A 27844-nucleotide genomic window follows, 5' to 3' on the forward strand; every position below is an offset into this window, starting at 1 on the left:
TAAAAAAACCAAGGCCACAGCATTTATTAATTGGTTACATAAATTCCGTTTATTTCGGCGTTCAACAGAAGACAAAGCCCTCAGTAAAAGTTGTCACTTTTCAACATAAACATACTCATGCTGGTACGTCTTATAAACTATCAGCCATTGGGGGGTTTGGTGTTTTTTTTTTAAATTGGGTTAGTTGGGGTTTTGGCCGTTTTTTTTTTTTGGTCGGGTGGGATATATAATTGGGTGGGATAAATAAACAGCTTACACTTAGCCCAAACTCCTCTCTTCTAATTAGCTACAAAGGTTTATTGCTAAAGGTAGACTGCTTATCTCTCCAAAGAAAGAAAATGAGCAAAACATCTTCTTTTCCACAATTCCCTAACAAAGAATAGCTCATAGCTCCCTCCCTCCCCAGGAACCCCGAACCCCCTGAAGAACCAAAACAGATTAACATACAAATGAGATAAAAGGCCATTTCTGAAGCAGTGATGCAATCCTAGAAGTGACTGCATTCAGCAAACCTTAGAGGAGAAAGGAAAACTAACAAAGCACGAGTCGCCAGACAACAGTGAAATAGCTCAGTACAAGAATGCATCATCTTAACGTTTTTAGCAGTGAAAAGTGGCCAGACCTTCAGCAGCACCGGGAAGGCTGTGCTAGCCCCCCCTGCCCCCAGCCCCGCCTGCACGACCGCACCGAGTCAAGGTGCCTGTAGCTCCTGTCTCTCAGCATCGCAATAACTCTGGCAACTTCTACGTTGTTCAAGAGTAGAACATGTCTCAAGAACATGTCTTCTTCTCAAGAAGAGACATGGTCTTTGTGTAGACAAACCATAAAAGCATCAGTACAAGAAAAAAAAATACTCAAATCCCCTGCTTCATAAGCAATTTTTAATGTCAAATAATAATTAAAAAAACCCAACAAGCTAAAGAGAGATGTCCTGAGCTAAAAAGCTCAAAACACACATCCCCCTCCTACCCTGGGAATGTTCACATTTGCCAGCTGCTTCAAAACCCAACTCAAATTCCTCTTCTAGACTTTCAACATCGGGTTGTCTTGCACCAACAACCTCTGCTGGAAACTGAATTACAACATATGACCATGAGAAGGAGGAAAAAAAGAAAAAAAAATAAAAATTATGATTTTAATAGAAGCACCATCAGATATCGAGAAAAAGTACTCTAACTCCTCATGTTTATGAAGAATATTTGAACCTGGCATTCTAAAGTTTCTTTTGGTTAAGCATGCCATGGGAATGATCTGACACTTGTGCAGACAACTGAAACCACTCCTGCTGTCTCAGTTCAGCGATCGAAAATACAATTTCTTTTCCATGGTTTAAGGGTAGAGGAAAGAACTTCGGAAGAAAGATTATTTCTGGAGTCTGTTACACCATCTGGTGCTATCTAAAGTCACAAATCCAAATCTACAATAACCTACATAAAGTTGTGGTATATACAACATCAGGGTACATTACTGTGGGGCACTGAATATTGAAATTGCCATTTCACATCACCCACAAGAAACCTTCCCAAATCAGTACACAACGTTCTTCCCACCTCATATACATAAAGTAAAATACTTAGCAAGAAGGTCATAAATTGTCCTTTAGCATTCATCTTTACAAGTCTATTTTATCATCAGGAAGCAAAAAAAAAAAAAAAAGTGATCTTTGCATTTTATTAAGCAAACACCCCCGAGTAAAGAGGCTGATATCCACTGTCTTCTCTCCTGCAAGTAAGCACGCAGACACTCAGCATGCCAAAGAACTGAAAAAGAGAGTGCACAAGAGATTTAGTTTTGCTGTATCTTTTTGTTTCAGTCATCAGGCTCAATGCCTATGTTAGACTTCTTCCTCATAGCAAGAACATTTATATTAAAAAACACTTTAAAAACACACCTACAGAAAGTGATTTATTTGCATATCAATTTCCAGTAATAGTTCCACCTCAACATTTTCCTCCCTGGTTTCTCCCATTAATTTGTACATACACATACCTTATTGTGGGGAAAAATTTTAGTGAAAGTATGGGATTATTCTGGACTTAAAATTAGGTCTACAAAATATGTAAGCATATAAAATATGCAAATAAAGATAGCACAGAATACACAAAGGCAATCTTTGGAGACAATCACAGGAGAGATCATGATGGGAGAGTTCATCACACATAGTAATGGGACATGTAATGGGAGCTTAGAACTCATCACTTTTATAGAGGGAAAGGAAATGATGGAAACCTCATCACTGAGCAATTTATGCCCATGAGATCAAATACTGTAAACAATGATCTCTCTGCTAGGGCCAAAATTAAGAAAAGGAAAGTTTAATTAAGTCGAGTCCCAGTCCTGAGCTGACATCTGGACAGACTGGCTTCTGCCTTGAGTGCAGGAGTGGGGCATTAAACTGCAAATGTTCTGCACTGATTAAACTTACAGCCACTCTTTTACAGAGAGCAGATAGTCAAAGAAAAAACACTCTGCTGTTACTAGATGGTTCAAACCACTGCCAACAAGGAACAGGTTACTAATCTCGGAGAACAGGTACGGGGAACAATGACAAACCACCAGGCTTATGGGTCAAACCTTCACAAAGCTATGTAGGCATTTCTTTGATGTGTCAATTGTGAGGAGTTTTCCATCAGAGCATTTCAAATCTAATTTTCACCCACAAGATGATCTGTTTTCACATTTAATTTAATTCAGTCTTGTTAATCTATAAAAAGGCCCGCTGGTTTCACTCCTATTCATATTTCTAATCCATTTTGATTCCAAGTCTTCAAGCACAGGACTGTTCATTGGGTTATATCTAAAAACAAACTTTAATGAGGATTTTTTTAAAATTCTAGTTAAATATAGAAAAAGTTGTTTTAATAAAGAATTCTAGATCCAGGCCTTTTAGCACACCTACCTTTTTGTACTTCCTACTAAAGGACCAAGATGGATTCTCAATTGACTTGCCATCCCAAATCCCCTACTAGCTTTTTGGATAACCCCCTCATCACTGGGCAGACATAATGGAGACAAGTAAGAAAACAAGTGAGGAACAGAAGACCCGGTCTACTTCACAGCCAGAAAAAGACTGTGGGCTAACAAGACATGCTAGAAGAGAAAGCCCCGAGATCGAAGGGCAAACAGTATTATTTTTCACAAGGGAAGCGACAGAAACATTTACCTTTACAATGGCAAACCCCAGGATTACAAGCATGGCGTAGCTGATAACGCCCTGCAGCCCAGACTCCAGCTCATCTGCACAGCCCTGCCATGAAAGAGATAACATGAAAACAAGTTAAAACATGTTAATACAGCTGGACTTTTAAAAAAATATTTTTCTCCCCAACCCTTCAAAGGAAGCAGATCTTGCAAGGCCTGTCTAACCAACCACTGCAGACCTGAGGGCTTTCATTCTTGTCTTCCAGAGCAAATGGCTTTTTGTTCTCCTCTTGCTTGAGAGGCACTGACAAACCACAATTCACTGACATTTTGCTGCTTCTCAGTCTCCTCTAGCTCAAGTGACTTAAAGATGTGCCCAAAACCAGAGCCAGGAAGACCAGCAATGGTATCTATAAAAGTCAACTTAAGGGCTTGTGCCCCAGACTGAAGAACCTGGTATGCAGTTCTCCATACTCAGCATAGTCAATCCTAAAAGAGTTTCTTCCCCTACCCCAGATCTGTCTGAACTACTGTGTGTGCATAGCTAGTGCTCTGGCCTTGTCATGTTGCTTCTGTAGCAAAATGAAATGGAGGAGTTACCAACAGACAGACATGACCAAATATCCAGACTGGTGCCTCTCTTTCATCATGTAGGAGTTTTTATGGAATTAAAGAAGGAAGTTAGCTAGAGGAAAACCATGGGAAGAAAAAGGCTCAGGGGACAAACTGATGAAAAGAATTGGATGAAATTATCCCTAAACCCTGCCTGAAGTGCCTTCCTCTGGCTGGCTGGCTGAGAATGATCATGGCCCGTTTGTGAAACTGTGCCCTTTATCCTCACCCGTGTATTGAGTTCCTGTGGCTGATCCAGATGCCCTGTGCAGTTCTTCATCTCTTGCCTGCAGCAGCTCAGTGGGACGCTGTTGTTACCGGTGGAGTTAAACCACTGGGTGGTTGTCCAGTCGCTGTAGTTCTTTACCCCACAACAATGAAGCTGCCAAACACAGGACGGTTATGGGTATGCATGAATATATACAAACATGAATGCTAATGTTGAGTTAGACCTCTCTTGGGCATACTGGGCAGGAGCTGCCCTCAGTATGAGGCAGATTTACAAGTAGCAGTACTTCAGGAAAACAGCCATAGATAAAATAGATCAACCTCCTTTCATACATTATTACCTCCTTACTGGTTTATTCTTTGTGACAGGTTGCAGGACAGAGTCTTTTGTCATCTTTCTATTTTATGGTACAAGGTTCTTAGCAGCAGTTACGCAGACGTACTCATTTGGCTTGATCTAAAGGCTACTTGTGTCAGCGATATCGCTCGTTTACACAGACTTTACACCAACAACCTCAAAATGCCAACGCTGCAGAGTGGGGAGCACCCTCATCTCAATCGCCTTGGAGAATCATGTGCTAGTGTTCACTGCTGCAGTGTTTACTGCTGAGTGTGGACTCTCTTCCCTGAGCCTAAATACCTTGTTTAGGGCCCAAGTGTTCTTCTCTAAATAATTCTCAGGACAATTTAAGTATTTTCTTACCTGTTCTTGCAAGTAATTCACAACACTAGACTCTGGATTATTCCCATCATACTTCTCAAAGACGGAGCGCATTGTGCCTTGCACATCAGTTTTTACCTATTTGGGGTGGGAACATACTGTTTTAACATGAGAGCTAAAAATTTTATCTAGTAGAAACTGCAAAAGACCTGTATTTCAACTAAGTCAGGGAAAAAAAAATAAATCCCCAAAACAAGCGATGTTTAGATAAAATGCAAGTGGCACTTAACCAGAATCATGTTCCTGGATAGAAGTTTGCCTCCCCTGATGGAAAAGCCCTCCACTGTGAGCATCAAGAACTGTTTAATCCAATGTAGAGATTGTTGCGATGGCTGTCAGATACTTTATGTATTTACCGTGTTCCCAACAAAGACTGATCCACATACCAGATGGTGACATCCCCATTCCTGCTTGCCCTGTAGGCTGCAGGATAGGGGATGATGTGCAAGAAAACTGGACATATCTAAATGCCCTAAAGATGCAAGATCTATTCTTTACTTTTAGGTTAGTACAGAGATGCTAATTCTTTGCTTACCTTTTCCCTGTAAACAAATCCCAGGACAAAAGCAGATACTTCTGCAACAAAGATAATCAGGATAATGGCCAAGAACTGAAATTAAAAGAGGGAGACTGTAAGGAAGAATTCCACAGCATTTCAATTCAATTGCACATTACCCATCACATTAATTTATAGTAGTAGGTTATCATTATCTGTTGTTGCCTCTCCAATCAAAACAGTTTCCGGAAAATAATTTAGAATAGGAAACTACTGTGCATGGCTGGGACTACAACTGCGGCTCCACACGATCTGTGCCTAATGTAGGCAGTTTCCTGAACACTGCCATGACATGGTCTGTGTGAAGAGCCTAGAAGACACTTCACAAGGGCAGTCTCAAACAGGACACTGCACAGATGAACCAGCAGCTGAGTTAGATATGTTGGGCACTGCCTGTTGAGCTCACATTGCCTTCAAGGTGTGAGTTGGGGGCCTGAAATTACTCAACATGAACCTTTCCAGCTTTTTAAAAATCATTCTAGAAGTCATTGAGGAGTACTTACAGGATTCAGAGAACTAAAGTCAGCAGAAAAATCTATCTGTTTTGCTTGCTTTGAAAATTCACTTCTGTTCCTACACCACCACCTTGCTTCTCAAAACTTGCTATTCTTCACACTCATCTCCAGTGAGTTAGCTGAGGCAGAGCCATGAAACTGTCCATGGCTGTGGGTACTTGTCTGTACAAGGCAGTGCCACCAATAATTTAGCCCGCACTTCACCACCAATCAGTGTGTCACAGCTCTATGTAACTCCCACAAAGGAGCAGTGCTTCAGCAGTATATTTCAGAATAATCTTTCACTTTCTGTCCTGTACATCCCGAGACGGTCAAGTGCAGCACCTCCCATACCATACAACAGGGTGAAGAAGAGGACATGCAAGAACATGTACCACTCACCAGCCCTAGACCAACACGAGACTCCCGGAAGGTGGCACAGCAGCCGATCAACCCAATGATGAACATTATCACAGCAATGCAAATAATGATCATGGCTGGCAACAGAGCATACTTGTCCTGCAGAAAGTTGTCATAGTTCTTGTAGGTGTTAATGACATATGCCCCAACATAGCTGAGACCTGCTGCTGCTGCCTGAAATGCAATAAAGTAAATTATTAGCAGTCATCTATTAAGCATCTACCCAGGAAAGTAAACATGGAGCTTTTTGTAACGGTACAATTAATATTTCCACTTTAGAAGCAATGACTACAGAATGCAAAGATCTAGAAGAAAAAAATGCTGTCTGAAACTAGCTACCCATTCGAATTTTAACACAGAGAAGACAAAATTCACAACCCAGTATTCACTCCTCTACTAATGAACCACCACTTTAACTGTGAAACACCGGAGTCTATTGACATGTGTCAGCCAGTGCCTCTGCAGAAGGCCAAGCTCACACTGCCTACCCAAGATCGCCCACATCCTACCCAATGCTGCATTTGCAGGAATCAACTTTTTAAGATGATCACTACAGGAGTGCGTTGTTAGTTTGGGGCTTTACTTTGAGAAAAAACTCATTCTTTACACTCTCACACAGCATTAACCACTAAAACAGGTACAAATATTCCTAGTCTCAGCAAAACACAGTCCCTGCTTGTCCTGGAGGAAACATTTCTGCAACCTCTGAAATAAAACTCTCCTCCAAAAAGATGTTTTGCTGATTGAGGCCAAGATACAGTGCATCGGTGACAGCTGCCCAGCTAGCAGCCCTGGAAACCAGAGGCTTTTATGCACAGAACTGGGTACAGCCCTGGAAGTAGCACCAGAAGACTCAGCGATGCCTTGCCAATACCTCACCAATGGCATAAAAAAAAAAAATTTCTCAGGAGTTACAACAGCTCATCCATGCTCTATAATCCTTCAGCACAAGACAATGCCTATAAAATGAAACACCATCCATAACTCACATTCTGAAAACTCGAGGGAAACCGGTCTGTCTGTTTTCAATAGGCTACTGCTGGATTTCATCACATGGCTTACGAGCAGTTCATTAGTTCCCTCAGTGCTGAACGTTTTAATTAAAATCCAACACTCCTCACACTGGAGCTAGGACTTGCTAATTCCTTTACCTTGTTTGGCTCCTTCCCCTCCAGCCAGGTCTGGTGCCTGCCCTTCAATGACCTCCAAGCACAGGGAACAGCCTTCATTTCAGGCAGCTCCCATCCCACGCTACTCTTGCGTTCCTGGACGCTGTCTGTACCTCAAAATTACCAGGATCAGGCACCCCAAGTGATGAAACCAGCATCAAACTAACCCTTAGAGACTTTCAGCACATCATGCAAGATCCTGCTGTGTTGGAGCTCAGATACGGCAGGTCCTCTACAAAGTGAGCTATTAGGAAAAGCTACAGGATCCACCAGTTCTCAAGAGTGGGTTTTGTTTTTTTCTTCTCCACACGCACCGGGTTTTCAGGTGATGCTAATGATTAAAGCAGTTTGTAAAACTTCCTTTAACTTCCTCTCATTGAGGATAAGCTCTTTCCTGTTTCCCTGTCTGCAGGCATACAGTGACCAGGGCTTCTTCCTCCCAGCCCTTTTTAGGCATGCCGGGGAAAGATGCGACCACTTTAGCTCAAAGAGCACCGCTGCCTTCTCACTTCACCACCGTGAGCAACATCACCTCTTCTTTCTCCAACACTATGCTCTTGTAATGAAAGCGGGACAGGAAAAATCCCTGGAGTGGTAGAAGCACTAAAGGTGGAGCTAGGGACACCATGCCTCCATCCTGCCTTGCCTTCAATTGCACAAAAAGAGCGAGGTGTATGACTCAAAAAGCGCATCCCGTATTTCTGGCCTGGAGAGCTGGAGGCACGTGCAACTGTCCACCTATTATCCACTCTGGAATGGCACCATCTGTGCAAGGGCTGCCATCGAGAAGGAAGCAACACTCCCAGGCTAACTATCCATCACCATGGAGAAAACGTGATGATGGGACTTGCCCAATATATCCTTTATTTCTGGTATTTCCTAGGACCGTCGAGCACTGTGATTTGCCTTGTTGGCCCCAAACCCAGTGAAAACACTGCAGATTCAAGACAAGGGCTGCAGGGCCTTTTATTAACCACAGAACTGCTCTGCTCAGCTGGGCCAGCACCAGCTCAGAAAGCAGCTCATACAGTTCCTAAAAGGATTCAGAGTTTGGCCTCTGCTCCCATAGAAGCTGTGGAAAACATCCAGGTGACGGGCAGCAGGAACAGCATGATGCTCTGGGTTAACTTTAAAACTTCTCCCTACTTAGCACTGTGCATGACTGAAAGCATTACATGAATAATGCTGCAGTTAGTTACTGTCAGCCTTCCAAACCTGACTGCAACCCCTGACTGCATTTGTGGCTGGGTTTTGAAGCCTTCCTGGTAAACATGGGTATGGCTGGATAGTAATGGTATTCTGGTTTCTCAGTTTTTGGGGAAATTTCAGGCAGATGCATGTACTAAGTCATAACCCTTCCCGATGAATACAGACACAATATGGCAACGATCCCAGCCACTGTACTTGTACCCCAAAATCACCTCATCCTTGGTCCCTGTGCTGCTGCCATCACTGCAAACCTAATGCAAAGTGTAGTTATGGCTTTACAAATTCCAGACTAGAGGCAGTACTCCAGGCAGTCACCCCAAACCAAAGGTGAAGCTGGCCACTAGCAGCACAAAGCCTTTTAGCACATGCACTTTTAAACCAAGCGCTTGAATCTGGGCATAGCCATTAATGAGAACATTTTTCCTGAGACCATCAGCCCTGGGTACAGCTCAGTGCTGACATTCAGATGTCCCACCACAGCTGTCATCAACCAGGTGCCTGAAGCTCCAGGAGACAACCAGAAGGCCTGAGAGACCCTCAGAAAGGTTCGTGATAGAGGAAAGTAGTGCCTGGAGGAAGGGAGCAGGAGTGACTACCACAGGGAAGGCAGCACAGACTAAATAGCTGGGTACAAAAAGGCATAAACCATGTTTTTGGCAAGTAAATCAGTCATCCACATTGAGTGTCAATGACACGTCAAAATGTGCGCAATGAAACAGCCTTGTGACTTAGGTAATGTGTGTCTTCAGTGAATGTAAAGCCCTGCTCTTCTGCCTAACTCTAGCCCGAGCCTTTGCAAGTACTTCTGTACTTCTAAAGACAGTCTGCCTCAAAATTTAATCTTCCTATAGGATTTTTTACACCAAAGAACCCCCCAATATTTCTATTATCCTTCTGCAAGCACTTTAGACAACGGACACATTCTTCATCTCTCATCTATAATTTAAAACTGGTTTTCTACCTATTTTCAGTGTGGTCAATGCACAATGCAATGGAAGTATGCACAAGAAATGCTAAAGACCGAACAACTGCACAAAACTACGAAAAACCTTGTTGCTACTAAAAGGCTACCACAACTTTTAAAAAAAGGAAACAGAATTGTGAAGCCAGTTCACAGAAGTCCCATAAAGACAGGGCTAGCAAAGCTCCACAACAATAAGCCAACATCAGAGGGTCCAGTCTTGCGTTCAAGGAGATACTTGCCTAAACTTTAGCAATGCAAATATAGACCAGCACTTTCACAGTTGGCTTTATTGCAACATCCAGGATTGTCTGGGTTCTGGTCAGAGACAAAACACTGCCAACAAGAGGTCTATTATAATTTCTGAACTTCTGCTTCCAAGCAGAAAGAGGAAGTATAATGAGGTAAAATTAAAAGACTCTGGGTAAAGATCTGGCTTAAAGGAAGTTCACGTTTTTCCCCACAAACTGAGATACAACCACAACTTCACCCATTGTTCTTAATTCAAAGTGAAGGCTTTGAAGCCTGGAAGAGCAGGGTCACTCAGGAGTGGAAGGCATTTCAGCTAACAGTCTATTCCCTGTTTTATTTTTGCAGATGAGTCCCAGAGGCAAACTTCAAAAGCAAGGATGAAAAATATTTCAGGACATAAATCTAAACTCTCTCCATAAGCCTTCCCAGTGTTTAAGGCAAGTTCAAAATCTGCTGGAAGGATTTTCCAACACTGCAAAACCTTCAGCCCTTTCCTAGATCTAAGATGAAACTTCTCTAGAAAAAAAGTACAAGAAATGTCCTGTGCACTGCTGGAGACAGACCTTAAGTCTGTTAATTATGCCTAATTAAACAGATCTCTGTTGGATCTCAACAAAAAGTATCTTTCACAATTTTTTTCCCCAAAATTTTTTCACAAATCTTTCAGTTTAAGCATCTACTTTTGGGGAGAAATATCAAGGAATTCCTTCTTCATAATTAATCAAACACTTTCTCAAACACATCTAAAATTACACATAAGGTTGCCAGAATTATACCAAGAAATTCACACTAGAAATTGTTATTTTTCTTTACAGTATTTTTTTTTCATCTCCTGCTTGGATGTTTACTTTCAGAAGAACTCTGTGCAGAACAGGATCGTGCAATGCATGGAAGAGGCTTGGCTCAACACAGCTGGCACAAACCTCAGTGCAGGCAGCCAAGGAGTGATGCAAGGCTGATACGGGAGAACCAGTTCACCTGGTCTGTGGGGCTGTACTGCTGCTGGCAAGTAGCTGTGATCTGCGAATGATGCAAGCAGAACATCCTAACCTTACCCCTTCCTCCCCAAACACCACCAGCTGACTTACCGGGGCTCCAGGAAACGCTGCTGCTATTTCTTTGTGACCCTGATGATTCCCATAAGACAAGCTGAAGACATGAGGCAAATGCAAATTTTGCAAGAAAGCCCCATTTCACAGCTGAGCAACAAAGCTGCAACCATTTCTGCTGTCTCACCCACCACAGCTCACATGGTTCAAGGACCTAACACCAGAATTACTTGCTTTTTCATATCCTGTGCCCCTGACAGAAAGCAGAGATCTTAAATTGTTTGAGTGCAAACAATGAACTCCTTCTTGGGGTTGAGCAAAAAGAAAGCAAAGCTGTAACGACTAGATTTTCCTAGGCTGATAATTGCAGCAGGATCGGGGCAAGGTTACTCACCACTTCATCCACCTCTTCCATACTTAGCCCAGCTGGCTGAGCCAGGGAGGCAGATACACAGTGATGCTCTGCTGCAATTATCTATGTAACAAGCTGCAACTACCTCCAGCCAGATAATGCACACATAGCACTGTGAACATTCAATCTTACCCGAGAAAGAGAAGCAAACAAGACTGGATGGTTGTAAGGAGCCTGTGCTGCCTCACTGATGCAGAACAGGACAGCTGCTGGAAAACAGGAGATTTTATATATTTTTAAAGTACAGTAAGATTTGTACCTTGTATCCCACTGACAGAAGGGGAATTTTTAATATGCTGCTAACCGTGAGCCCCTGCCCTTCATGCAAATACTTCACAACACTTTATCAGCGTCACAGCCATAGCTAAGGGCCCCTTAGAGTTCCCTCTATACAACTGCTCTGAGAAAGAAAAAAATAAAATTTGCATCTATCGGTCAGGCAGAACAGACATTTTTCCACTTTCCCCCTTTGTTTTAAGAAGCTGACCTTACATGATAGCTGAGAACAGAGGTTTGTGTTTATTTGCATTTATCAGCATAAGCTTCTCTGCCCCCTGACAAACCTAAATAAAATACAGTAAAGGAGCCAAACTAGTAGCTATGAAATTAAAAAGCAGTGGGTTTAGTTTTGAGGTTTTTTTGAAGGTTTCTCCCAGCACCGTCCAAGTGCAGAGCGTTGATTTCATCATTTGCTCTGTTAACGTGGACAGTATAGGAATTTATTTTTAAAAGGCTGGTCTGCTAAATACAGAGTGACAAAGCTCTAGTGTTAAAAGGAAAAGCCACAGCGCAAAAGCTAGCCTGATTTGACTTTGTCCCACACCATTAACTTTTTATGGTTATGGGCAAAGGAAGTTATGGTAAATATTACTGTTTATCTTTAAAGAGTAATAGCAGTTGTTGAACTATCAATATCCACACAAACATTTTCTGAATCATTGCCTTCTAGTTCTTCATTAGACAACTGGCTCACAGAGATGTTTTAGCTAATTTTAAGGCTTGAAAGCCACCTTTTTTCACCAGTATCTTTGCATAGCAGTGATTTAAGTCAGATAACCTCACCCAATACAACACCTGATGCTGATGTTTTGCCTTTGGATCCAACAGCTGCATTCACTGGGATGCTATCACCCTTTCAGCAATTTTTATTTGCCAGAGGACAGATTAGGATATCATCTTCAATTATTAGTTTGCCAACTGTTTAGCTCTGTTGCGCTGTCCCCATGCTCCCCATATCTAGAATCAAGCCCCAGCCACACTGCTCTTAGTTACAGCTGCAGAGCCCCTCCTTATCGCAGAAGACAGTCCTTGTCTTTGGGTTTTTTTGTGCACAGAAAAAGTTTTGATTTACCTTGACACGTAAATCCTCTGCTGAAAAGGGTTTGCACAACATTTCCTCCATAAATAATTTATTACTTAACAGCCCACATGCATGGCAAGGGGAATTACACTTTCCAGCTCTTACTACTGCTTTATTGTACTACAAGTTTTATTCTTCCCATTTGCCACCAGATTTTCAAGTCCTCCCTAGTTGCTGTGTTACTTCATTTCCATGGATTCAACAGGTTTTCTAGTGACTTCAGTGGAAAACAAAGGCACTGAGCACATCTGAGAAAGCCTTCTTCATTTTATGCTCGCTTTAATGACTTTACAACTCCTGTTTAAAAATCCACTTAGCCCATACGGACCATGCAGCTCCGCAGACGTGAGAGTGTCCCTTCACCCAAGGCACAGCTGTTTATTCCCCAGCAATTAGGGCAACCCTAGCTGAGCGCTTCCCATCCCACCTGCACAGATTCCCTTTTTCTGTCCCAGGTTTAAAACTCTGCCAGCCAGGAAGGACCTCCTGGCCTCAGCTACCATTTCCAACCCTGCATATGGTATTAATTTCTCTGAACAATAAATTATTGCCACACTTATGTTGACTGTTTCATCCAGGACAGTGTGTGACCCTCCTTACAGGCTAGGAGCCTCCACCTGCAGCACAGAGCAGCAGGCAGGCTCCGGCATGTCCACCCGATAGCCACACAGGCAACAACTGCTATGGAGGGGATGCACCCACCATCTGCCACAGCTCCCAGCCACCGCCAGACAGGCTGGCCATGCACCAGCGCAGGAGGTCACAGAAGCACAAAAGGGTTGGGGTGGGAAGGAACCTCAGGAGATCATCTGGTTCCAACCCCTTGATCAAGCAGGGTCACCTAGAGCTGGCTGCCCAGGACCATGTCCAGATGGCTTTTGAGTATCTCCACGGACGGAGATTCCAACACCTTTCTGGGCAACCTGTGCGAGCACTTGGTCACCTTCACAATGAAAAAAATGTTTCCTGATGTTCAGAGAGACCTTCCTGTGTTTCAGTTTGTGCCCATTGCCTCTGGTCCTGTCACAGGGCCCCACTGAGAAAAGCCTGGCTCATCCTCTTGGCATCTTCCCTTCAGGTATTTACATACATCAGTAAGATCCCCCTGAGCCTTCTCTTCTCCAGGTTGAGCAATCCCAGCTCTCTCAGCCTTTCCTCACAGGAGAAATGCTCCAGTGCTGTCATCACCTTCATTGCCCTCTCCAGCACATCTGTCTCTCTTCTACTGGTGAGCACAGCACCCCAGACATGGCCTCACCAGTGCTGAGGGGAAGGATCACCTCCCTCCACCTGCTAGCACCACTCCTCCTGATGCAGCCCAGGGTACCCTCCACTTTCATGCAGCAGGGGCACATTGCTAGCTCACAGTCAGCTTGGTGCCCACCAGGACCCCCAGAGCTTTTTCTGCTAAGCTGCTTTCCAGGACACACATGGCTTTGCTCCCCACTGTCCCACAGCTCCTTTAGTTTCTGAGGCTTTGGAAGCCCATAGCTTCAAATCTTTCCCCACCTCCTAGTAGAAAGAAAAGCAATTTAAGAACTTTCTGTCTTCCCTCAGACTCTCAAGTTGTGAAAAGATTGATTTGCAAAATAATAAAAAAATACTGAACTTAGCAAGTTGGCTTTGGATTGGAACAAAAAGCACCGAAGCTGTGAGCCCCTACCAAGCTGTCTTTGATTGCCAGCAGTACCAACAGCCCCAGGAGAGACTTACCACTGATCTCGTGCCAGTCATTAGCCACAACTTCAAAACCTTTAAACCAGTCTCCTTATGCGAGGTACAGAAGTGGGACCTAACCAACAAAACTGTACTGAGCCTACTTACACAAAGCCATGGGAAACTCTTCAATTTGTATTATATCTAAATATTCAGCTGAGGTGTACAACTATGGGGCATGTTTTGGCTTGCCTTCAAAACATGCCGCAGGGCTCCTCAGTGGCTACAGTCGGAAGCGCTTGCTTTTTCCTTTTCTTTCTCAAATGAAAACAAGAAGCAGCAGCCAAAAGGCTCTGAAAACCTGTGGCTCTTTTAGGGGAAAAAGAAAACCAACAAAAACTAAACCGACATCCACTGCCAGTTTTTACATGCTGCAAACCGACACTCTCAAGAGGGGATCCTGGTTTTAGTGGTTTGTTGTCAAGTTATATTAAATAAATGTTTTCCTTAGAGTTGTCCAAGCATATCTTCTTCTCTTCCCCAAGCCTAACTCCAGGGTTATTTTCCCATCCCTAAAAGCCAGCACATATCCTACAAAGCATTAAGATTGTCCTTGTGGAGACTGCACACCAGTGCAAAGCAAGGAATCGCGCCCCAATCCTCTGACTTACAATACTCAAACTTCTGCCTTGCGGTCAGTGTGCTGCTGCTAAAACCGAAAGCAAAGCAACATGCACCTCTGAGGACACCAGGACCACTGTTAGGAGAAAACAGCACCACCCATTTCACTCTTACTCTCCCCAAATACAGACACAGACTGCAGGCCAAAAGCTTGCTGCGAGTATCACTTTAGCTGAGCATGGATAGATTTATCAGCCACTGCCAAGCTGTTTTGTATCTGAAGGGCCAGTTCAGACACAAAACACCCTCTAGTTCAACATCTGCCTTCACAACCACCCCAGTTACTTGATAAGCTGTTCCTGGCTCAGCCACCAGACCATGTGACTACACTGAATAGCAAACAGTGGAGCTAATCCAAAAGCCTGGGGAAACCTCTCAGAGCTGGTACAGGGCAGACACCTCTAATCTGCCCTGAAATATTGTCACCCAGGTGAAAGGGAAGGGGCGCAGGCAGTAGGGCCATGTGACTGTTGCGTGCCTCTTCCCGTAAGGAAAAGGATCCTGCCAGCTCCACGGTAAAGCAAATGCAGCTTGGCGGTGCAACACTTTCAAGGAAAATGAAGGAAAGGCCCAGTTCATACATCAACTACAGGTAAGAGACACTTTCTATTCCCCCTGGATAAAGCGTCTTCCAGTTCTGAGCTTCTTGCAAAGGGGTAACGAAATGGGACCTCTCGAGCAGCTGTAATTTTCAGAGGCCAGACCTCTGGTTTCAGAGACCTGCCAACTGTGAGACTTGTGAAGAGACCAAAGTGTGTTTAGGGCTGGATCCGTAACTCGGCCATCTAACAGGTGTTTTCACAGCCTCAGGGACTGCTGGGGACAGTCCAACCAAGCTTGTTCCTCAGAAGTGCACAGGAAACAGTAATATTTCTCACACAGCACCGACATCTTAAGTTTTAATTTTGCCCCTATACATCCAGCAAAGCACATTTTCCTCGAAGTCAGTTCAGTTCTGCTTCCCGATTTTGGGCAGAATAGTTAAAAATAAAATGGAACTTTGCCCTTTCAAGGCATGCTCAAGTGAATCATGCCAAAATGTCTAAATCCTGCATCAAGCCCCAGTATCAGCTTTGTACAGTGACCATTCTGGCTCTGTTTTCCTCCCATAGTTCAGCAACAAGTTCACAGCAGAGCTAGAAATGAACCCACCCCTTCCCACCCAACACTTCTCATGCTGGGTCAAAACGTCCCCCAGCCCTTCCCGGCTCATCACTCCATGGGTCCCAAGGGCCCCCAGACAGTGCCACGGCTCCATCAGAGGGACAGAAACAAGAAGCCCAGAGGGAAACCAGTCCGGAGCCCTTTCAGAAGTGGATGAACAACCACAGCTTTACTCACTGGATGTACAAAAAATGTAACTATAATAAAGCTCTTGGCTAAGCAGCTTTTTCCACCATGGACGCTGCTGTGAGTCAGACTGACCCTGTGGCCCATCAGTGTCGTTCCCCTGACCCAGACTGAGGAGGAGAGCTTCCACAGCTTCACGTCTTTCTGTCAAGTTTCACACAGAGCATTAAAACCTGGCAGAGCTGCCTGTCCCCCACTGTCACATACAGCAGGCAGCTACAGGCAGGATTAAGGATTTGCCGAAGAACAGATGGAGGAAAGGTGAGAAACAGGTCACAGGGCTGCTGACACCCAGACCTCTAATGACTCTTTGAAGAATACCTCCATCCTTACAAATAAATGTGTTTATAGCACCAATAACCTCCAACACAGCTTTTGCTATTCACATTTCTAATCCCACTGAGGGATTAAAAATTATCCTCCTCATTGTTGGTTTTTTTTCATTTGTTTTTTTAAGTATCCTGATTTCTCACTGACTGAGGCTTCAGAACAACCATTCCCAAACCAGCCATCACCAGCATGAGTGATTTCAAACCATTCACACTTGCAGGAACTTTTTTTCCAGAGATAAATTTATTCTTCCCAATTAATTACTAAAAATTACTTAGAAGTGATACCACAGCAATATTACCATTGCTTAAGCTTCCAGTACACCATCTCACATCACTCAGCAAACCACCGTTAGGTTGAAAACTAGTAGCTTTTAGTCTTGGATGCATCCAAAGCAAAGGAGTTAAGATTATGTACAGACCAAATACTCCAGGATGCCCAGACCAGCTGCTCAAAGCAGAGATGATACCAATACCCCCAAACACCTTTGGTTCACGGTCCTTGGAAATGCCTACATCACAAATCTGAAGATATCTGCAAAAAACAGGTGCTGTAGGGTGCTGGAGAGGACAGAGAAGGGAAACGGGACAACGGTCACTGTGAGCTTTGCTAGGACTAGGCGAGAAGGTAAACCCCCACTCTAGTCTCTGGTCAATGGGTGACTCTTGTAACCATCTGGAGTCAAACCCCAACCAAGAAACTGCAGTTCACACCTCTTGTTAGCAAAGAGGCAGAATGCAGCTGGGTCTTCTGAAGAGTCAGTAAAGCTCCTGAAGGACCTGTAATCAGCTCAGGTGCACCCTGAGTGTGTGTGGGTGCAGAGGGAGCCAGGGATCAGCTGGGGAAATCCGAGCCTGCCTTCACTGCTCACAGGTAGAGCACACCCTGCTAGAGACCAGCACTGGGATCACTCTCCTGGCCTTCTCATTCTTGAACAGTCCTGTTGCTGTCATCAAATCAAATTCTGCTCTCTCAAATCCACCAGTTCTGCTAAAACCTCCCAGGGAATCTTACCTGTGTCCTCCTCCCTGCCCTTGGGTAAGCAAAGCAAGGCTGCAGATGTGCCTACCTCTCGTAAAAAGTGAATGGGAAACTCGGGCAAACAGTATTATCTCTGCAGCAACACGTAAGGTGGCCTTCTCACAATAAAATCCCCAGGACTCCTGATGGACATCAAACCCTCCTTGAAAGGAGAGGCCTGTTTAGTGACAAGGAAGCTGAAGCAAGCAAGCAAGGTTCTAACAGCTGAATTCAGCAGTACAGTTTTGGAGTAAAGAAGGAGGGTTAGAAGAAAAGCAATCCAGGAGGATGTTTAGGTCACATTATACAGAAATACCAAAGCACAAAACTTCCATCCAGTTTTAAAATTGCCAGTTCCTTCCCTCAGACCAGCAAGTGACTCCCCAGCATTTCACCTCTCTCCTTGAAGGAGCATCACAACATCCCACTCAGCCAAGTCCCCTCACACGATATTGCTAAGAACATCAGCATCTCCTCTGACCTTTCCTTTCCCTCTTTTAGGTTCCACGAGTTAAACCATCATCCCCAGTCTTCACCTAGAACAGGCCAACACCCACTTCCTAAAATAACCACACACTTGGACCTAATTAATAGGTACTAAAAAGCAAAATTGGAGGTGGGCAGACCTCCCATAGCTTGAAGCACCACCCTTAGTAACTGTGTAGTTGAAACACTTCAATTAATGTCTTGTCTGGTGGGTATGCACACCTACAGCACACCTGATCTCACCCCTCACAGCAGAATGCTCTGCAGATAATGATGCTGAGCCTGGTAGGTAGGAGAGAAGTTACTTTTTCCATTGAATTTAGGAAGCCCCTATTTGTCATCCTCAAAAATCTTTCTTCACTCCTGCACAATGATAACAATCAGAGATCCAGAAGGGGATTTATAGGCTTTTTAAGACACTTCCAAGCAATAGCCTTTGTCAAAGCACTGTAACTGCACTGACTGCTGAATACACAGGTGGTGGATTATTTTCCATAATAATTTCTAAGCTGGGCAAGATTTGCATCGTGCAATGCTTGAGCATGAATACTTGTTAGAGAAGGATTCTAATGCTCCTTGCAAATCTTGTGTTTTGATAAAGATCTGAAGCCTTGTACTTGTAGAGTCCCAACTGTTTAGAAGTGTTCTGAAAGACCATATAAGAAGAGTCAGTTCCTCCTTCCCCACCCTCCTAAAACCTGAATTCCAGGTTCTGCAGTTCTGCGGCAGAAATGTGATTATTACCACACATAATGGAGGCAGCAGTGTCTAAATGCCACAAGCTTTGGGGCTGCATTGCTCTCCCTAGGATTAAAAAAAAACCAAAGGGCTGGTCTGGGTCACCCCAAATTCCGAGGCTACAGACATGCAGAAGGATAATAGCTGATGGTCTGTGGATCCAGATGACCTAATAGCTTCAATCACAAATAAGAGAGTTCCCCTACAACAGATGTAAACGTACCACAGACATTTCTAGGAGGACAAAAGGCTGGTTTTCGATTTTTAAAAAGCCAAGCAATGATGATAACCTGAGGTATGCCTGAGCTGAAGCTCTGGGGATTTCCACACAGAAATAATGAGATGCTCCAATATTTCTCTACGGGGATTTAAAAAAAATCACCACAAACCGAACATACACGGTGAGCTCACATTAATTGACACACAGGAGTAGACATGTCCTCCTGCGCTGTTCAGGCTAGCAGCATGAGAGTTACTTGGAACACATGCAGCAACAAATTGTGCTGACAGGCACAGGACTGGAAGGGAACAAACAAGCTCCTCACTACAACCAGCAGCAAGGCCCCTATTTACAAAACAGGGGACAACACCCCACGAGACCTCAGGGTTTAATTCAAGCAGGTTTTCCATTCTTTTTATTTAACACATACACACACACAGAGCCCTCTCTTTGGGAAACATCTGGTTCTTTTTAGTTCTCCCTTGCTACAGAAAAGTCCTCTGCCTTCCCCATTACCTAGCCTTGCTCGGCCAGGGCCATGGGAGAACAGCCCCTAACCTGAGCTGTGCAGCACCCAACCCTCGCTCTCAGGCTACCACCATCACACTGAAAGCATCCTTTGCAAAACACTGCTTTGAAAATATTTAAGTGCTACATAGCAGATGAGAACGCTCAAACCACGCTACCGATACACATGAGGTTTCCTTCTGAGAGCAGCACACAAATCCCTGGGTGATGACAGAGTTACATGAACTTCCCCACACAGGGGAAGAACCGGAGACTGGTTACCAAAATTACCACCACCTCTTCTGAGCAGCCACCCACCCCAGGCCCTACTGTCCCCATCACAAGGCTGCCATGCCACAAGCCTGCAATGCTGAGTCCCCCAAAACAACAGGGTTTAGATCAGGGGTCCTCAAACTACGGCCCCCCAGGGTCCTCAATCCGGCCCCCGGTATTTACAGAACCCCCTGCCCCCCCCTCCCCCGCCGGGGCTTGGGGGGGGGGAAACCAAGCAGCCGCAGATGAATTCCTGCCACTTCATCTGCGCGCCGGTCCCTGCGTTTAGTAAGTTTGACGACCCCTGGCTTAGAGTAAAAGGTATGTAACCCCACCCTCTTTTTTTTTTTTTCCCCCTAATGACTGAGGAAGTGATTTGGAAAGGCATAATTATACCAGAACATAGTTGGAACAAAGTTCTCAGCCATTTTCCTCCCCCAGATACTCCGCACCCCAAACTGGGAGGGCAGCCCCTGCGCAATGCTTGCACCCTGCTGCAGCCAAGCAGCTCCATTTGTTTCCGATCACAAAATTAGCTTGTAGCTTGCTTTAACAACACGTCTTTAAAACCCACTATTAAAAAAACCTACATTAAAAACACCTTGTCAAAAAGAAAAAAAAAAAATTCTTAGAAACTTAAAATACCATATCTTCTTGCTTTTTAGAAATATATATGTAGAAAAAATATGTATTTTTCTATAGGAATGCATGACTCAGCTGCACACCGGTAAACTAAAATGCCTGATTAACTCTGGAAACACTGATTAAGGAGAACACGGTCGTGTCCCACAGCACCGGCTCCCTCTCCCAGAGCCCTCTGTCGCACCCAACACCCGGGGCCACAAACCCCACGTAAACCACGCGGGTCCGAGTCCACACCCCCGGGTCCCCTAGCATCCCGCCACGGTACCCAGAAGGCGAGGCTCAGCAGCAGCAGCACGGTCTTGGAGGTGATCACGCCGCAGTCCATGGCGTGGGGCAGAGGGCGCAGGTCTGGGGCTCAAGAGCTGGCAGCCTGTGGTCCCGCGTGGGGCCGCCCCCCGGCCCGCCCCGTCTCTTCCCACCCACGGGAAGGCGGTCAGTGTTTCCCCTGGCTAACGAGGCAGTTTCCCAAGCAGGCGTTTGGGCAGCACCGGGAACAAATATCGAAGCAAATTATTGTTGACTTTGACGTGGTGGTATGGGGTTTTTTTGTTCGGTGGTGTTGTTTTTTTGTGTGCTTTTTTTTTTTTTTTTAACTTTTGCAACTTTCAACCTTAGTTAAACAGAGATTTTGTGAAAACCTCTCACCATGGCTAAAAGTTTCCATTAATTCTGCCTTCCCAGGCAGCTAACCCACAGCAGAATATCTTTCCCTTCATCCAGCACAGACTGATTTGTCACCGTCTCATGCCCATTTTTTCAATCACATGCACAACAAATACAGCTACAATGCTGGTTTGGACACTCATAGACCAGTATGTCCCAACCACTGAAATGTGAGGCTGAGCAGCCACAGGGAGAGAGATCTGAATTTGGTGACAGCAGAGGGCTGCAAACATTGCTTTCTTTTCATCGGCCGAGCCCTGTGCTTTGAAAAACTCACTGAAAGTGTAGGACTGGCAGGCAGGGGTTTGTTTTACCAAGAATGCTGACGGCCTGCACTGAGCTGAACTCAGCTCTCCACTATGCTACAGGATACAGCGATAAATTTCCCATCTTTATCCCTTCTCAGCAAAAATATCTGTGAGCCAGTTTCCTTTGGGGGACACAGATTTTGGAGGGGTTGTGCTGAAGTAGCTCTCCAGCAGAAAATCATGGAAAGGGAGATTACAGACAGTCTCTGCCCACAGCCCATCAATTTAAGCCATGGCTGCTTTGAAAGGCAGCAGAAGGGTCTATGCTGGCTGCTGAAATCACAGAAATCCCCATGATGAAAGCAAGGTAAAGCCAATCTCCAAAATTAAATTCCTTTAAGAGTAAAGATCAGTGCGAAGTCAGACCTTGGTGACTGCTGACAGAGCTCCTCTTGCCAGGAAGCCTGTCTTTGCTGTGATAATTTCGATTGCAGCAATAAATATTACAAGTGTATAAATGTGGAATATTTCTTCATTAAAAAAAAAAAATCAGCCGTTTCATTTTTTCCTTACAGCATGGCAGGCTGAAGTGTTAATAAAGAAAGGAAATCCCCTGGAAACGGTTTATCTTCATAATTTTCTAGGAATGACTGGTCATCTGGGGGAAATATGAATGAGAATGGAAGGGCAAATTCAAAGTTTCATTTGAAATAAAATGTAAAGGAATAAAAAAAAACCCCGAACACCAAAGAAACCACCTTGTTAGCCAAAACTCATGCATCTTTAATATCAAAATATTGTTTCCATTTTTGTAGCTTGTTAGTTCTCTATTTTATTTAAAAATAAAATAAAGGTAGTTTCACAAGGAGAATGAAATAGCATTCTGAATCAAAATGTTGCCACTTGTATGCTGTTATGTTCAAAGTAAAATGTTATTAAAATCAATGATGGCTGGTTTGTTATTACAGGTGGTCTAGAAAGAAATTTGCCAGAAGAAGGATGTGCCCATAGGAACATATCACAGCCGTCACAGGCAGCCCTGGTTATGATACTCAGCACCACTCTCTACCAAAGGTCTTAAAATCAAGAGATCCCTGTTGAACATGGGATTTTAAAAAAGCGGTAATCAGGAAATTTCATAGACAACTTCAGAAAGAGTAGGGGAAAAGGAAAATAAGTGTATCTAACACAGTAACAGAAAGATAGCCTAAAAGGAGGCTCAGTCTCCAGAGCTCCTGTCTGTTGTCAGATGTTTTGCCCTGGATGAATGGGTTGGGTTTTTTAGGTTTCAGCCTGAAATTAATTTAGGAAACATGCTGGGAAAACAAGTTTTCTACTGATACATTTCTTTCATGTTTTGCAACATGTAAGCTCAACAATTTGCACTGGAGACATAACATTTGGTAGGAAAAAGATCTTTTTCCCTTAGCCGCTAGACATCAATGATGTAAAGATAAAAATTTCCTTCTGCACAGCAAACAGTGTATCTGAAAATATCTCTTTGGTTTTCTTCCTGCTAGAATAAGCAACTTGTCAGCTCTGGTATTTTCCAGAACTGATTCTCTCCCATTAAGCCTCATTTTTCCTGAGTTGCCTAAATCCAATGTTTTTAGCTGTGTTTAGCTGTGGAGGAGACAGGAGCCCTCTAGCTTCTCCTGCAGTACTGTGATGCTGCTGACTCACTTCCAGCTTGGGATCATCCATTGCTGCAGATCTACTTCTGCCACAGGAACCACGCCCGAACCAGCTGTTGCCCATCTGCTTCTCTTGATTATTCCTGCTCAGGTAGGCGACCCTGCCCTTGTGCTTTCTGTGCTGCATCTGATTTTTTCAGCCCTTTCCTCCAAATACTCACGGTCATGTGGAAACTGTCCCTAATCCAGTCCTAGGCCTCACAACTTCCACCTGCTCTCCAAATTTAAATTCTTTATTCTCTCCTCCAGGTTTTTACTGAAATTAACGCCCTCAAGAGGTGGGTGCAGAAGCCCAGGTGACAGCAAATGATGGGTGTCTGTCCATGGGTCAGGGATTGCTCTGGATGGGCAGTGGGGATGAAGCCGCTGTGGGGTGCCAGGAGGTGTTAAAGGCCTTATCATACGATATTTATTGCTTCTTTCCCCACAAGGCCTGTTCCCCATCACAAAATGAAATGAGATTAAAGTGAAACCATTTGTCCTTGACAAATCTACCTTGGCTGGTATTCATCTCTGTTATTTTCTTCTTAGTTGCTTATGAATGATTTCCCAATTACTTATTCCATGGTCTCTTTGATTTTTTTTCAGGAACTGAAGTTAATTGGCTTGTAATTTCCAAGCCCTTCCTTTTTCTTTTAGAGCCTATATTCCTTGCTTCTCAGCCTGCCAGCACCTCGCTTCTCTCCCAGCACCCCCATTGCAAACAGCTCAGAGAGGCTGGAATCACTTTTTAAGTCCTCTAGGATAAAGTCCATCACACAAAATTAATCTGAGAACAACTGATGTATAAAACCTCAGTGTAACCTGCCCTTTCCTCATTTTTCTGTTGACTCTAACCCTTTATCCCTGCCTTCTGCTGTGCCAGCTGCTGATTGTGCTGGACATTTTGGTTACCAGTGGTGCAATGGGGACAGAAAATCAGTCTCCTGTGATTGGCATGTGAGGATGACACAGAAGCACCTTTCATGTATGATTTCTCAGAATCGTTTGGATCTCTTGCAAAGACCCCCCAAAAAAGTGGGAAGGAAAGTTTACAGTCAGCAAAGATAGATTTCTAGCTAAAATCATTGAAACAATCCTTTATGGAGATCACAAAATTAGAAAAAAGTTAAGTTTTAAAAACTCAAAATTCAAATACTTTCAGTTCCTCTTTAAATACTCCAGCTGGGTTACATGCTCTGTTCTTGTCCCAGTTGTGAAAAAACATTTACATTTTCTCATTTTTACAGTAAGGGAATTGTTCCCTCACAGAGTTGAATCAGAAAGGCAAGGACTTGACATGGCTGTCCATCCCACACCAGCAAAGAGCCTCCCATGGCAGCTGTATCCACTGGAGCGTTCACATGTGAGGGTTTGCAGTTTAAACTTTGCCGTAGCACTAAAACATAGAGTTTTGATTTCTACCATACTTGAGTACTCTGCTGAGCAGGTACTACACTGCACCAACCCCAAAGCTGTGACTGTAGCGACTTCAGGTCTCATGCTTCACTCTGCTCCATCAACCCTGATGAGCTGGGGGAGGAATTTTGATGACACCACTGGTCTCTACTCCACTTGCTGGCCTGGTAGCCAAGGGCAGCCACGTAGGACATAAGCAATGAAACCCTGAAAGATGCCTGGTTGGTTTCTCTGTGATATTTTGTTGTAGTTATACAGCTAAAACAACTCAGAGATGTTTTGGTCTCTGGATCCCAGTGGCAGCAGCAAAAGGTTGGCACCTGAAACCAGATGAGGCTGTGGCACTGCATCCAGCACAGGACTTAAACCAGTAGCTTGAGGGGACTGCACTGGGTACCAGCAAGCCCAGGTGGGAGGGCAGTCTTCCCAGTGCAACCTGGAGCATCCAGGGTGGAGAAGAAGTGGCCCAAGGAAAGCACTGGTGAGCCATCTGTTGGGGTAAGGAGGGTAGGAAGGACCACAGGCAACTTTTCTAAAATAAGTGCAGTTTTTAATAGCTGGATCCATCCAACTGTGTAAATCCGCTGGTGGGGCAGCCCTAAGATACACTGTGTTCATGATGACCTTCTCATACTGAGATTATTCACTCGTCTTTCATGCTGTATTCCCCTTTTTGTGGTTACTCTTTGCTCTTTCAAGGTTGAGAGAAAGAAAGGAGAATAACAACTTCTGTACTTGCCCATGGGTGTGGGAAGAGGAGAGCAGCTGATCTTCTCTCCCACTCCCTTCCGCTGTGAGGATTGGGGGTAAAAAAGAGCATTTGTCTGATGGCGCCTTGCTCAGACATGGTCAGGAAAAGGCTCTGATCTTTGCACTTCTATATTTACACCAAAACAACCAAGCACGTTGTTATGTCTTAAAATCCCATGCAAGCAGCTGACACCACCAGTCAAGACCAAACGTAGACTTGTCCCACCAGTTGCCTCCTTTATTCACTCAGAAAGTTCGCAGATCTCTTTTCAGCTCCTAATAGTTGAAAGCTGACCAACTACTTTTGGGCTCCAACTCAAAACTTCTCAGCCCTCACAGGAAGCTCAGAGTTGATTAATCATTAAGAATTACTCATCTCCAAATTATATGCCAACACTAGAAGCTTGCATGCTGCCACATAATTCCATGGGGAGATACATGGCTGCAACAGAAACGTGCTTCATTACAGATAACCCCGAAGAATGCCAGCAGTCAACGCTCCTTACAGCTGCACAATGAAACATCTGCAGGACTCTGAGGATGCAGAACTTAGTACCAGCACAAATTCAAATTAATCATGAAGGTGAGAGCCAAGATGTGAGGCTGCATTCTCAGGGGAAACGGCACGTTCCTGCCACAGTGAGGCGTGAGGGCTGCATGGCTCTGTGTGGTGCTAGCTGGCAGGTACCGGCTGTGACACACAGCTGAAGGAAAGGCTTTATGTTTAACTTGTATTTTTAATGTACTTTAGTAGAAGTTCTGAGCTTTGCTACTCATGTGAACCATGCCATTGGAGGCATGTTTCTGATATTCTCCTATCCCTATTCCTGACTCAGCCAGTCACGTGGATCTAAGCAAACATCAAGCCCTTCAAAAAAATGAATAAAACTACACAAAAGACATAAAACGTAGCAGTCATGATTTCCCTAAGCAAGTATTTTGAAGATTGCCTGAAGGTGCCAGCAGGAAGGATTAGAAGGGAGCATGGCCACAGGAACCTGAGACAGTCTGGAGTGTGACCAGTGAGGAAACCCCAGGGGAATTCAGAACCACAGAGGAACTTGCAACTTCTCAAAGCCCCTGCCTGGGAAGCCCAGGGCATCTGCAGGGGGAGAAGGATTTTTGATCCTGCAGAAGGAAGGCACCTGGTGTGCCCAAGCTGCTGGCTCATGCAGCCACCGCAATCTCACAAAAAAGGAAGAGGCAGCCACTGTAGGAAAAGTTTTGTCTTTTATGAGGGGTGGGGATGACTTTGGTTCCCTTAAATTGAGTTATTTTTTATTCTAGAGGAAGAAGTAGAAGGTTTATTTTCAAGAAAGAAAAGGGGGAATTGCTCATCAGTTGTTATCAATCAACTTCTTATACTTCCTCAAAGAGGAGAAAGGCTCTACTGTCCTTGCTGGGTTTTCCCAGCACAGGTTTCACTCTTGAGAAATGGCTCTGGTTTGCCATGTTGCTCTAACTCATCACATGGTGCTGTCCTTCCCTCTGCTCATTCTCAGCCCTCCCCTCATGCTGGCATTAGAGTTCCTGCAGCTGAGCCAAGGAAGATCAAGCCCAAGGACCTGTGTCATCCCGTGATCGGGGTTTAGCTGCATGAGCTCTATCTTCGTGCTCGTCTGTCTGAGGGAGAGAAAGGAGAGGCAACTCCATCCCTTTTTTGTGGTTGGCAGCACTCCACTTAAAAGTGATTTGAAACCTTGGCCCACATCTAAAGCTCTGACTTCTGTGCAGTTGTTAACACCCGAGTGTCAAATGGAAGTTCTTCCTGGAAAACTCCTTGGCTGTTCCTTAGGCAGAGGTTTCAGGAAGGAGAATTCAAGGCAGTAAACCCAGGACAGATCATATGCTTCATATATCCTATATATATATGCTCCCCCAGTGAGGAAACCCTGGAGAACACCCCAGTAAGCAGGATACCCTTTGGCACATAATTTTAGAAGAATCTGTTTTTTCATCTAACATTAAAAAAACCTCCAGGTCACAAGCCATCCATAATGCCTTTGGACTAAAATTAGTGTTTTCAAGAGGAAATATTTTCAAAGCTGGTCGAGGGACTTCACGGAAGACATTACTAGGGGGACTGGAGGATACACACACCCCCCTCTTTTTTTTTTTTTTTAAGATTTCAAACAGATGGAAGTGTGGCACATTTCTTTACTGTCTAAATTTATTTATTAGCCATAAAATTGATACGTGTTTTTGTGTAAATGTTAAGACTGTCGTGACATTTCCCATTTAACACCCCAGAAAATGTTAGGCAAAACTGTAATATATGAAGAAATCCAGCCCTCCCAACACTTAAACATGAGAGTTTTCAGGGGAAAATCCACAGTTCCCTGCTGTGAAGTTATTTCCTTCTCCTAAACATCTCAAAGACTAAGTCACAACAGAATGATAGTGTAAGTCTTTGCTGAAATAAAACTCGAGGTTCCAGTTCAAGCACTACTGCAGTGGTGTAACACATAATCCAGTGTGTAAAAGCTGTGTATCATACAGCTTGCTTTGATTGTGCAAGGATCCCATCACTGACACCTTAAGTATTGGCACTGTGGATTTCAATTGGATGAGAATAAGCCTTGCAGTCTGCTTTAAACACTG

General features: G+C 44.2%; 1 protein-coding gene and 2 long non-coding RNA genes across 4 annotated transcripts; 2 read left to right on the forward strand and 1 right to left on the reverse strand.

Moving 5' to 3' along the window:
* Positions 1 to 18: 18 nt before the first annotated feature.
* On the forward strand, positions 19 to 1020 carry LOC308056365. The gene is made up of 2 exons (XR_013924791.1): positions 19 to 758; positions 798 to 1020. It is a non-coding gene; the product is annotated as an uncharacterized lncRNA (long non-coding RNA).
* A 101-nt stretch (positions 1021 to 1121) lies between these two features.
* Positions 1122 to 20908, reverse strand: LOC308056359 (tetraspanin-36-like). 2 transcript variants are annotated; one of them, XM_080371662.1, is made up of 7 exons: positions 20756 to 20908; positions 6155 to 6346; positions 5238 to 5312; positions 4685 to 4780; positions 3983 to 4135; positions 3164 to 3247; positions 1122 to 1760 (listed from the first exon to the last, which is right to left on the reverse strand). In XM_080371662.1, the coding sequence occupies exons 1-7, from the start codon at positions 20813 to 20815 to the stop codon at positions 1674 to 1676; spliced, it is 747 nt and encodes a 248-aa protein (XP_080227788.1). In that variant the 5' UTR covers positions 20816 to 20908; the 3' UTR covers positions 1122 to 1673. The 2 variants fall into 2 exon arrangements, with proteins under 2 accessions (XP_080227788.1, XP_080227789.1); XM_080371663.1 differs by lacking the exon at positions 20756 to 20908 and adding an exon at positions 14298 to 14333.
* Positions 14428 to 27840, forward strand: LOC308056369. Its single transcript, XR_013924798.1, has 3 exons — positions 14428 to 15513; positions 16034 to 20166; positions 23015 to 27840. It is a non-coding gene; the product is annotated as an uncharacterized lncRNA (long non-coding RNA).
* The last annotated feature ends 4 nt before the right edge of the window (positions 27841 to 27844 follow it).

The sequence above is a fragment of the Falco punctatus genome (genome assembly GCF_963210335.1).
Source record: "Falco punctatus genome assembly, chromosome: Z".
NCBI lineage: Eukaryota > Metazoa > Chordata > Aves > Falconiformes > Falconidae > Falco > Falco punctatus.

Bases quoted from the DNA above. Each gene is read 5' to 3' on its own strand.
- LOC308056359 (XM_080371662.1), bottom strand. From the start codon at position 20,815: ATGGACTGCGGCGTGATCACCTCCAAGACCGTGCTGCTGCTGCTGAGC. The intron at 6,347-20,755 runs GTACCGTGGCGG...ATTGCATTTCAG, and splicing joins TGCTGAGCCTCGCCTTCTGG to GCAGCAGCAGCAGGTCTCAG. The intron at 3,248-3,982 runs GTGAGGATAAAG...CTTTCATGGCAG, and splicing joins CACAGGAACTCAATACACGG to GGCTGTGCAGATGAGCTGGA.